This window comes from Phocoena sinus, chromosome 15 (genome assembly GCF_008692025.1).
Source record: "Phocoena sinus isolate mPhoSin1 chromosome 15, mPhoSin1.pri, whole genome shotgun sequence".
NCBI classification, from domain to species: Eukaryota; Metazoa; Chordata; class Mammalia; order Artiodactyla; family Phocoenidae; genus Phocoena; species Phocoena sinus.
Window position 1 is genome coordinate 50,286,630 of NC_045777.1, and position 12,502 is coordinate 50,299,131.

At 52.0% G+C, this 12,502-nt stretch overlaps 1 protein-coding gene and 1 non-coding gene across 5 annotated transcripts in view; one reads left to right on the forward strand and one right to left on the reverse strand.

The window, feature by feature from the left end:
* Positions 1-12,502, reverse strand: part of LMF1 (lipase maturation factor 1) — a 93,009-nt gene that overhangs the window by 47,055 nt on the left and 33,452 nt on the right. For 2 of the 4 annotated variants that reach the window (XM_032604403.1, XM_032604404.1), the window contains one exon: positions 11,269-11,279. The exons of the other annotated variants lie outside the window; for them this stretch is intronic. In XM_032604403.1, the coding sequence (XP_032460294.1) occupies positions 11,269-11,279 (11 nt within the window). The remainder of the gene's footprint in view (positions 1-11,268; positions 11,280-12,502) is intronic. 4 annotated transcript variants of the gene reach the window in all.
* TRNAG-UCC lies at positions 5,419-5,491 on the forward strand. The gene has a single exon. It is a non-coding gene; the product is annotated as a tRNA-Gly (tRNA).

Here is a 12,502-nt window from a genome sequence, read left to right on the forward strand (position 1 = left end):
ATTGGAATGCTGACTACATATTTGATAGAACTCGTCCTAAGCTTTCAGGTGTGATGCTGGTATTGTAGTCACATTGTTTTAAAAGACCCCATCTCTCAGAGGTGTACAACAAGGTATTTCTAAATGCAATAACGCAACGCCTACGGTTTACTTTAAATAGCAGAGTGGAAGGGGTCACCCACACATGGAAGACAGGCACGTCTTGGGCAGTGAAGCGTCTGAGACGCTTGCTGGGGCTCACAAGGCCACTCTGTTTAGTTTCAGATTTGTTTGATGTTTTTCATATTCAAAAATTAAAGAAACGTTTAAAACTGATCACTGGCATTCTCTCTGAGTGCAAGCAAATTGCGAAATGTTTTATATATATATATATATATATATATATATATATGGGCTGCATCAGGTCTTTGTTGCTGCATGCGGGCTTCCTCTAGTTTCAGCAAGCAGGGGCTACTCTTTGTAGCGGTGCGTGGGCTTCTCACTGCAGTGGCTTCTCTTGTTGTGGAGCATGGGCTCTAGGCATGTGGGCTTCAGCAGTTGCAGCGTGCAGGCACTAGGGGGCAGGGGCTTCAGTAGTTGCGGTGCACGGGCTCAGTAGTTGTGGCTCGTGGGCTCTAGAGCACAGGCTCAGTAGTTGTGGTGCATGGCTTAGTTGCTCCACAGCATGCGAGATCTTCCCGGACCAGGGATTGAACCCGAGTCCCCTGCATTGGCAGGCAGACTCTTAACCACTGCGCCACCAGCAAAGTCCCTGAAATGCTATTTTTACACTGCCATTTGTTCTAGAAGCCAAACTTACAGTGAGTATGGGAATGAGTCTTTAAAATTCCCAGCAGAATGAACACTCACTTTACAGAACAGCTGCAAGTCATCATCTTGGGAGCTGCAGTAGTGAGTCTGATCAAATTATTCAGGTGTAACTCTAAAAACAAAACTTTTTTCCAGAACAAAACAGGAGGTGTGTTTTTCAGAGTGACTGATTTCCCCAAGGAGGCTAAGAGCTAGAGGCTGAAATGGGACTGATGGAGCTTCTTTGAATGTGTTCCCCCCCACTCCGAGGTTGTCCAATTGCAGCCCGAGGTGGGAGTAAGGTGGAAGCAGAGCCACGTGCCCTGCACGCTGAACTGCTCATGCCCTGGGCTCTTCCCACACAGAGCGAGGCCTTATGAGGGCCTGAGGGAAGAAAACTAGGACCCAGGATTCTGTGCAGACGGCCATGTTCTCTAAGAAAACTGTAGGGCTTTGCTCCAGTTCAGTGTTCAGGAAAGAAAGAAGGGGCACCCACCCAGGGCCTCCTGTTCCCAAACCAGAGAGCTGGCCATGCCCCATCCACAGCGCACCTGCTGGCTACCTGCAAATCCCCTGACATTTCTCAGCTGTTATTTTCATTGGGATTTTGACAAAATTGCTGATTTTGGTACAATCCAAAAGGGGAAAAAAGGAAGAGAGCTGTCCGGTTACTGAAGATGAGCCAAATGTTCAATGGTGTCAACTGTCCCAAATCTGGGTCCTGAACCAAGTGGTGGTGGCGGGGGCAAGGTTTCACCAGTGAAAACCGCTTAACAGTGCTTAAGCTGAAAGGCTGATGCTTACCACACTGTCCTGCGTAAACAGACCAGGGTGAGACCCACTCTCTCCATCCTGGAACAGTGCTTTTCACCAAATTAAAGCCTGGGACGCGCTGACGTAGTAAGACCTTCACGTAAGCCTCTCAACAAAACCACACACGCACGCTCGGAACGCAGGAAGAAGGGGGCCCGGACCATGGAGACTCCAGAAGGTCCGAGGCCTGGAGAGGTCCGCTGCATGACGAGAATCAGGTTTTGTTTCCTGTGTCACTGCTTTCATCCCTCAAGACTCCTGCCTTTCTTGAGGCAGATCAAAGAGCTCTTCCTCAGATGAAAGGAGATTTCTTGCCATCAAAAAATACAAAACCCAAGACACAGCACAAAGGCGACGAGCAGAAGGATATTGAACTAGCCAGGCCCCAATGAAGTGCCAAGTGCCTGGCGAGGGCCCAGTGACACCCCTGCCCCACGTTCTGCAGACCCACCCAAGCACTCGGCACAGAAGATGAAGAGGTCAGGTCAGAAGCTCTTTGTACCCACACTCCTCCTCCTGCTCAGCCTCCACGTCCGCAGCTGGGTGTCCTTGAAGCTCAGACCTCGAGACCGTCACGTCCCACCCTGCCTGCTCGACACCACCTCACAGATGGGCCCTCCTTTAAGGACTGTCTCCATGACCATATGTGGGATCCAGGCATCCCTGGCCAGTGCCTCCTGCTGGGCAGCGGTGCAGAGAGCAGGTCAACCTTGGGCCTGGCCAGAGACAGGTCCCTACTTGGTGGCTTGACCCCCTACTATCCCCCCAGCCCCGAAGACCTCCACCCTCCCAAATCCCAGCACGTTGGGCCTGAACCTTGCCTGCAACCCGCTTCCGCCTAGCTGAGACCTCAACCCAGGGAAGGAATCGCCTTCCCACAAGGCAAGTCCCGCAGCCTCAGGAGCCCTGTCGTGAACACAGGCTCCACGTGCCCTGGCCCAGCTCACGTCCTTTCACCTTTGATTTCCTTTATTAAAACTAACTTGTTAAAACTAACGTATTAAAAACAAACAAACAAAAAAACCCCCAAAAAACTAACGTATTTATCCTTAACTGAAAGCAAAAATGTTTAGTGAAGATAAATCAGAACCAGAGAGAAGAAGGAAGTGACCTGCTCACCCAGAGGTAAATCTGGTTAACCCCTTGGTCATGGATTTCAAAACAGATCTGCTAGATTTTTTTAGAGACAAAATGGAATACAGGACACACTGCTTAACACATCATAAACACGGCTTCATTCGTTAAACAGCACTGTGGCCACTGAATTCTATCATGCAGTAACCCAGAGCAGAGATGCACATTACTTAACCAGCTCCCCACCTAAGCCTCTGACACACCTCCGTTTCCAGCCCCAACACAGTGAGGAGCCCTGTCCCAGCCTGCCCGCACCTTCCTGGTCCTGCAGTAGGAACCCTGAGGGGAGCAGGCTGCTGGCAGGCGCATAACTGTGCTCCAGGGAGGTCACAGCAACTCACTTGCCCCGTGGTACCCAGCCCCCAACTCCCAACCTGTCCAGTCTTGAGAAAACACCAGACAAGCCCAATTTTGTCTACAGTCCAGCTGTGGTGGCCAGCGCTGGGTCAGTAAGATGTCTACGGGGGGCTGGGCGAAGCGCCCCTGGGCTCTGAACCGACTTGGAAGCTACATCGAGATCTTTTTCAAGGTGCTGTTGACACATTTCACCAGGACAAGCTGCCTGAAGAAGACAGACTCAGGGACTCTGCCTCAGACCACCTGGGAACAATGCGTGGCCGTGGCCGCTGCCCATCCTGCCGCTGCCCGGGCCCAGGCCAAGGAGAGCAGAGCCAGGCAGCCCATGGCCCTCGCTGTGCGGCTGCCGTTGCTGGGGGGAACTGACTGCAGAGGTTCTGCTCAGCGCTCTCCCGGGTCCGCACCAAGGCCAAGAGCATGGGCTGATGCCCGAGGAGGCCCCATGAGCCTCTCTACCCGCAATCGCCCAGGCACCAGGGCGCACACACACTCGTTTCACAGACAATCAAAGGAAACAAGGACTTGGGTTTCTCAATGTGCGTGTGCACCACCAGCATGGCCTCCTGAGTGGGTGCCCGGAGCCGGCGTAAGGCTTCCCTCCAGGGGGCTGACCACCTGCCCGCCCCAGTGCCAAGTTGGGGGACCCAGAGTCCCCATCCCACATGCGGGCTCCGAGCTGTGATCAAGTTCCTCTTGGGACTAGGTCTGCACACTGCAGGGAGGGGCACCAGTGCACAAGAAGATCCACGTCAGGAGTGGCAGGGATTTGGGCCAGGGAAGGACAAGGCCGGGGCAGCGGCTGGAGGAGCCCCCGGGGATGTGCAGGATGCCGGCGGCAGGGGAGCACGCAGCTCCAGGGGCCACGTCCCACAGCAGGAACAGCCCGTACGGAGGCCCATAAGGGTCAGTGGACATCACACAAATTTTACCCCTGAATCCTGTTTGTATGTCAATCTTCTAAATGCTCAAAAGACAGGCATTGAGGCTGCAAACAAATAGAAAACCCTGTCAAATGGACATTAATCTGAGATCAGCCAACATGTCCGTAATAAGTACAGGATCCTTCTTTAAAAGAGGTATAACATTCTTGGTAAGAGAAGGACACAGCCATCAAGAACAGATTTGTCTGACACACTTGGGAGCCATTAATGGTACTAAAGCTGCATCGGTGTCTGTCTCCATTCAATGAACCCACATGGACAAGAGCTGCTATTGTAACAGCAACAAAGCATGGTTTCCTCGTTTAAAATTTCTGTTTTAAAATATCAAAGCATTTACAAAAGAAACTGGCACACAGCTGCTGCTCCAGAGCTAACCTAACAATGCCTCTCCCTGTTACTGTGCTGCCAAAGGTCAGGCTTGCCGACGCTGTGTTCCTCCGGCACCCGACAATGGGGCACTGCAGCCAGGAAGCTCCAGGGACACACACCAGACTCTGGAGGTTCCAGGCCAGCCAGTGGCTGCGATGGTGTCCAGTGAGACCAAGAGCCCTTCTCTGGCTCCTCAGTGCTTTTCAGGATTCAGGACACACAGGTGTTTACCTGGAAAGGAAGCAGCACTGGGGCAAGGTGAATAAAATCAGCTTGTTCACCTTGCCTCAGACAGGTGACTATTAATGCTGGAGAAGTAAAGAGAAGGACCCATCTCGCCAGATGCTTTTAGCTGTTTTATATAAATGTGATCAAGGAAAGGGCTTAAAAATGATCCTCCCTGAGAATACTGCTCCAGAACACAATGGGGAGGAAGGCAGTGGAGACATGGATGCACCTCTGGCCTTACCCCCAGCACAACAAGGCACCTGCCCTGTGAACCACAAGGATCCCAGAGATGGGGAGAGGGACCAGTCAGTCAGTGGTACGTAATCTGGCAGAGTTAACCTGCCCACCATCTCCAAATCCAAGGCCTCAATAGCATGCACTCCAGGTGGTAACAGCACCCAAGGAGAAATCTCTGTGAAGGGGGAGAAAGCACTGATAGATTATCTAATGTGTCTGATTCAGTAAAAAAAAAAAAAAACAGTTATCAGGAGGGGTCAAGCAGTTGTGCTGTTGTATTTGGAACAAACTGCTGAATGAAACATGATCAGAGATGAAAAACAAAGCAAACCAAAAAAAGAAGAGGCAACTAGGGAATTCCCTGGCGGTCCAGTGGTTAGGATTCCATGCTTTCACTGCCCGGGTTTAATCCCTGGTCGGGGAACTGAGATCCTGAAGCCGTGTGGCATGGCCAAAAAAAAAAAACGAAGGAAAAAATGTTGTTTTTTTTTTTTTTTAAAAAGAAGAGGCAACCATTAACTCCAGGAAAAACAAAGAGTTATTAGGGAATTCCCTGGTGGTCCAGTGGTTAAGACTCTGTGCTTCCACTGCAGGGGGCCCAGGTTCGATCCCTGGTTGGGGAACTAAGATCCCGTAAGCTGCACAGCTCCCCCAAAAACAGTTATTAGAGGGACTTACCTGCTGGCACAGTGGTTAAGAATCCACCTGCCAGTGCAGGGGACACGGGTTCAAGCCCTGGTCCAGGAAGATCCCACGTGCTGCGGAGCAACTAAGCCTGTGCACTGCAACTACTGAGCCTGTGCTCTAGAGCCCGCGAGCCACAACTACTGAGCCCACGTGCCACAACTACTGAAGCCCGCGTGCCTACAGCCTGTGCTCTGCAACTAGAGAAAAGCCTGCGCGCAGCAACGAAGACCCAACGCAGCCAAAAAAAAAAAAGTTATTAGAAAAAAATCATTATACGTCTCTACCAGCTCAGCAATCAACAATGTTACATAGTTGCAATAATGTAAAGACTGAATATTAATTTAATAAAAATTACATTTGTGACAGCTGAACTGAGATAGGGGAAGAGCATTAGAAGTGTGAGAGAGTAATAACAGGAAGTACACGGATAATGTCTAGAGGTGATACAGTAAGAATAATCTATATAAACATGTTAGTCAGAACTGCTTGAGGAGATGAAGGAGTTACCCTGAGAACAGGATGGGGTGAGTGCAGGTAAAAGAAGGTAAGCTGTTTTTGTTAGAAGTTGTGTAATACAACTTGAATTTCTAATCCACTCTCATGTCTAACTTAAAAAAAAAAAATTAAAAGAACAATTGGATTTCCCTGCTGGCACAGTGGTTAAGAATCCGCCTGCCAATGCAGGGGACATAGGTTCGAGCCCTGGTCCGGGAAGATCCCACATGCCGTGGAGCAACTAAGCCTGTGTGCCACAACTACTGAGCCTGTGCTCTAGAGCCCGCGAGCCACAACTACCGAAGCCCACGCACCTAGAGCCCGTGCTCTGCAACAAGAGAAGCCACCACGGTGAGAAGCCTGCGCACTGCAACAAAGAGTAGCCCCCGCTTGCTGCAACTAGAGAAAGCCAGTACACAGCAATGAAGACCCAATGCAGCCAAAAATAAATAAATAAAAATTTTAAAAAAAGCACAATCTTTAGGCCATGTTATCTGGCCGTAGTGTAATAAAATCAGAAATTGACTAACAAAAGATAACCTATAAAACCTTAAGCATTTGACACTCTCCTCTAAACAGCACTTGGGACAAAGGGGCATCAGCATCTGAAGGTTATAAAACTACACTGTCTGCCACTGTCAGGGACACTGGGGTCAGCTGCCAGGGTGGCCAGGGACACATTCAGAGGGGAGTGATCACCCCTCTCCATATTTTCATTTGCAGGTAAGGAGAATGGACAATTAATGAGTTAATCAACTCAAGATCTTAGAAAATATTAAACCCCTTCCTCCCAGAAGGAGGAAGCAACCTGTAAAAAGTAAAATTTAATGAGCCAGAACACATTTTTAAAAAATCTGATAAATAAAGCCAGTTCTTTGAAAGGACCCATATGGCTACTGTGATGTGGGGGGAGGGAGGAGCCAAACACGCACTTGGCATCACAGGAGAGTCGAGGCAGCACCACGGGTGGGGGAGTGGTGAGGCCAGGGCGTGAGCAGGAGGGCGGATGGCCAGCAGGCAGACCCTGGGCTGCAGGACTAACAACAGCAAGTCTCTGGAAAATGGGTGGTGATGAACCTGCCTTCAATGGCCAGGGTGCCGGCACCCAGGAGCCTCCACAGTCAACTGCAATGCTATCATTATTAATTATACTGTGAACTGAAAAGGCAATACTAGTCCAACATCTACACAATTTAATAAAAATAAAAGGTTATTTAGAATATTCCAGACAAAACACCCCCAAAAGGATGCAGGACTGGAAATATGAATCACAGCCACAAAATGCTTCTTTGGTATTCTAGAATTCTGCACATTCTGTTTTAGAAGCAGAAACGGGTACTAGATGGGAAAAATTTAGAACAAGCCAAGTGTTAATAATCATGTGAACAAGAAAAAAGTCTTTAAAATATATTTTCTTTTAGGTTCCACTAAGTAATTTTCACTGGATATTACCAAGTGAAAAAAAGAGAAGGGCAGAAATGCATATACCATGGCCCACCTGGTCTGTGCTTGTGTGCAGATCCAAGCAGACTCCAGGGTAAGGAAGGCATGACCAGGTAGGTGGTTACTGTGGGGATGGCACCTTCAGTCTCCCCCGGCTCTAGCCCCTCACCTGCTGCTCCTTCCCCTCCAGCAATGGACAGTGACCACTGGGCAGCACGTCTCCTGCACTGCATTCCCCATGACCGGGAGGGGGATGGAGAGGAAAGAGCAAGGCCACACTGGCCCACACCAAGGAGGAGACTCAGACCAGAGGGGGCAGGCGGGTGCCGGGAGCCCCCAGCAGGGAGGGTCACCAAGGGCCACTCACAGTGAGAATACTAATGGCACCTGTTACCCTCACTTTGGAAATGACCACCTTTGCTGGGTCACATGGCGGCTCTGAGAGTCACCTGATCCAGGCTCTCTGTCCTTTTTAAGAAGGACACGACAAGACATGAGATCAAGACTGACACTGCCTAGCAGAGCTCACATTCCAGGGGTAGGTTGGAGGGCCGGGAAGGGGTCAGCAGGGACAGGCTCCCCGGAAGGGTCTGCAGCCTGGTGAGCTCACAGGACAGGGCGGCCGCGGCTGCCTCTGATTACGGGAATAATTTAATCACAAGAAACTGCTTTATTGGACATGGGGCTGGGGGGAGAACTAGACGAACCATGAATTAAAGTGGAGGATATGAGAACCAGGCGAATCTTGGAGCCGGGGCCGGTGAGGGTCTGGAAACGGTTTGGTGGCCCTGCTGTGGCCAAGGCAGCTCTAAGCTACGAGGCTGGCTAATCGCTTCCTGCAGGCAGGCTCCACTCCAGCACCAATGGGTTTTAATAAAAACTTCCAATTGGGCCAGTAAACCCCTCATTAAGCTGTTTTCAAAGCATGAATTTAAGAGAGGTAAAGGTCACAGGGAGCATTTAATTTGCAACGGCTGCCGGGAGGTGCTGCTGTGACAGGGGACGTGGGGTCTGGGGGTGCAGGCCGCGTAAACATCTGACCTGCCCTCGGCCTGCCTGGAAACAGACTCAACACACAGGAGTGAGGGTGGCCCACTCGGCAAGAGCACAGCAGAGCAAGGCACCAAAGGTATGGTGGCAGGTGACAGACCTAAACATGGCCTGTCTGCTCGCGTCCTGCCCGCAGCCCAGGCTCTCCACGCCCCGCACAGGAGGCACGGCCCCACTACACAGCAGCTCCGCTGCCAGACACCTACCTGCCTAGGATGCTGCTTGCCTGCCCCGCCTCCCCGGCCTCACCCGCACGGGCCTCCGCAGCCTGGGCGTGTTTATTTTAAATGCTGCGATCCACTCCGTGCATCTGCTGAGAGGACCTGGTATGCTCCCGGCTCACATGGCACACACAATCCGAGTGGTCAGCCCTCACCGTCTCTGTTGTGGTCCTGTTCCCTGACCCTGCAGTTCGAGGCGGGACCCCAACACTTGCCCAGTCCCAAGGAAGACAGTGCACTAGCTGACACAGTTTTCACGTTAGGCTAAATCAAAAATTCATCCACTGAGCTTCTCAATAAAACCAAGGATCCCTAAATGTCCAATTCTTGGCCTGATGAGCCTACAGTAAAACAGTGAACACTTATCCTCAAAAGGAACATCCCGGGCATGGAGTCTTTCGGAATCCTTCCTTAAAATTCCCTCTTCCCCCTCCCTCCCCACCAGAGTTGAGAAATAGGGAAATATGTCCCTTAAGAGAAAACTCCTAAGGAGTGAATCAAACGCACTTATGTTGTGCCTGTCAGGACAGCAAGGCTCCTGACAGATGAATCTCAGTGCTGAAAAGTGGAGACAGGGATGAAGGTGCCTGGAGGTCACTTGCCTGGAGGTCACCTGCTGGGAGGTCATCCCTGAAGGTCACCTGCCAGGAGGTCACCACCTGGAGGCACCATCTGCACACACTGAGGTTCCTCAAGATAAAATCAAATCAAAGAAGTTACAAAACATTCACTCCCAAGGCCTCAGGAGCCATGAAAGAAGGAGTGAGGCCTCAGGAAAGCACTAGCATCCCCATGTCTGTCTGTCTGTCTGTCTGCCTGGGCGTGAGGACCCTGGTAGATGGCCAAGAGCCGGAGCCGAGGAGATCCTGACCTGGGCTTGGCCAGCGTGCATCACCCATCCTCCAGTGGGTTGGCCTGTCCCTCTGGCGCTCTCGCCTGCCCAGGCCTGGGAGGGGCCTCCCTCTGAGCGTGGACTCTGCAGAAGCACTTGGAGGGAACCACAGGTCAGCCCGGAGAAAACGACTGAGGTGACCCTTCACTCACCCTGACCTGAGCACATGCGGGCAGAGGGGAGTCCCTTCCTGGAGCCTCCCTCCCTATGGCCCCGCCTGGAGCCCCACAGGACTCAGCCTTGGGCCAAGAGCAGCCTCGTCCAGGGGGAAAAGACCAGAAAGCCCTTCCTGGAAGCCTCAGCTAAGCCAGGACTGCCAGATTCCTGCAGAGTTTTCAAATGCACAGGGACCAGCATGAAGTTCGAAAAAGGCTCCCAGCCCCAAGCTCGCAAATATCAAAAAAGCACACTTCCTGCAGGGGAGCAGGAAACAGGCCGCACTTACAGGGCACAGAATTTTAGATCTATTTTTTGAAGTAAAAGTTCCAACACTAGTGGCCTCCAAAGTGCACAGCAGAGAGTGCATGGTGGTGGGCACCACGGTCTCCTGTGTTCACACGGCCTCTCCTCACCCAGAGTCCCCTCGAACAGAACTGAAAACAAACGCTATGCACTGCTTTGCCTCTTGTTGATGTAATAACTGTGAGACAGTCAAGGAATCCCGTCTCCAGCTCCTGGTCTAGGCCACAAGCTCCAAGTCACCCGTCATACTTGTCACAAGGAGGCCCTGCACGGCTGGTAAGGGAACGACCTTTAAGGAATGAAGCGCGAAGACAGTGACCTCTGATGCAGGGGGCATGCGCCTCAGAGGCCAGGTGGAGACGGTGAGGGGGGCAGCCCTGGACCCCAACTGCCTACCGTGCATGGAGGGAGAGGTCAGCATGGGAGCAGGAGGGGCGGGAGGGCACTGGGCTCCCATCCCACCCGACATGGATCTTGGTGCCCTGGGGAACCCCTGCTTCTGCTTCCTGAGCCTGGGAGGACCCTTTAGACGCATCAACTGCTGAACCCGCTATGTCCCCACGGCTGCTCAGAGGCCCCGGGGTCGAGACCAGCTGCGCGCTCAGCCTGCCTGATCACTCCCGGCCACGTGCCCAGAGCCCTGCGCCTCTACCGGCTCGGGAGCCTCTGGGGCTGTGCTGCTCACAGAGCACAGGTGGGACCTGAAGTCTCCCCACAGAGAACCAAGCAAAACCTGAGACTGTGGGGCACCCAGGAAACTTGCGCTGCATGGGGTGTCCCCGGGGATGCCTGGGAGTGGAGAGCAGGCCTGCAGGACACTGCAGTCCTCATGCCACAAGTCCCTCCATCACCAGAAGGGTACAACCAATGACAATGTGCTGGGACACCCCACTGGGTGCCCATCACCAGTATGAAAACAGATGTCAGCATATGAGGGCATGACAGACGGAGGCATGACAGTAGCATTAGTCCCCCATCTGGTGGAAGGCCGTGGGTGAGGATGCAGGTCAAGGGCAAATGGGTTATCAGAGAGAGACGGTGCAACCACAGAGAACGAGAGACGCCAACACGAGAAGCCAGGACACGTGTAAAGATACATACCCCAGATTACCTCTAACATGGTAGGCTATCCTAAGTGTCTGCCACTTACCAAATGAATACCTGAAAGACAGAAGGGGAAGAATGTATTAATTTAGGACGGCTTTACCAAAAACTTCTAATTTAAGCATCATTTCACCCCACTAAAGGAAGATTAACACAGTGTCTCCAAACAGAACGGGGACAAGTTACAGAGGTCACCACATTACTGAGGTATAAGGAAAAAGTGAGGGGAGACATGCACTCAGGTGACAGAGTAGAGGGGCAGCTGAGGGGATACCTGCCCTCAGGTGACTGAGTGGAGGAGACCTGTATTTGGGTGTCTGAGTGGAGGTGAAGGTTAGGGGAAAAGTCACCTCAGGTGTAAGAGTAGAGGTGAAGCTAAGGGGTGACCTATCCTGAGGAGTCTGAGTGGAGATGAAGCTGAGGGGAGACCTGGTCTCAGATGTTTGAGTGACATGAAGGTGCAGGGAGACCTGCCCTCAGGTGTCTGAGTGAAGGTGAAGGTGAGAGGAGACCTGACCTGAGGTTTCTGAGTGGAGATGAGGGTGAGAAGAGACCTGTCCTGAGGTATCTGAGTGGATATGAAGGTGAGTGGAGACCTGCCATCAGGTGACACAGTGGAGAGAAAGCTAAGGGGAGATACACCCTCAGGCTTCCAGGTGGAGATGAAGGTGACAGAGACCTTCCCTCTAAGGTCTAAGTGGAGGTAAAGGTGAGGGGAGAACCTCCTACAGGTGTCTGAGTGGATGTGAAAATGAGGGTAGACCTGTGCAGAGGTGTGCGAGTAGAGGTGAAGCTGAGGGAAGACCTGTCCTCAGGTCCCTGAGTGGAGGTAAAGCTGAGGGGTGACCTGCATTCAGGTGTCTGAGTGAAGATAAATGTCAAGGGAGACCTGTCCTAGGTCTCTTAGTAAAGATGAGGTGAAGGGAGACCTGCACTCAGGTGTCTGAGTGGAGGTGAAGCTAAAGTGGAGACCTGTCCTGAGGTGTCTGTGTAGAGGTGAAGAAGAGGGGAGATATGCACTGAGGTTTCTGAGTGGAGGTGAAGCTGAGGGGGCACCTGCTCTCAGGCGTCTGAGTGGAGATAAAAATGAGGCGAGACCAGCCATCAGCTCTCTGAGTGGAGGTGAAGCTGAAGGGAGTCCTGCCCTGAAGTGTCTGAGCAAAGATGAAGTTGAGGGGAGACATGCTCTGAGGTGTGAGTGGAGGTGAAGCTGAGGGGAGACCTGTCCTAGTTTACTGAACTTGGGGTGCACACCTTAGGTACCCAGGTAACTGTCATTG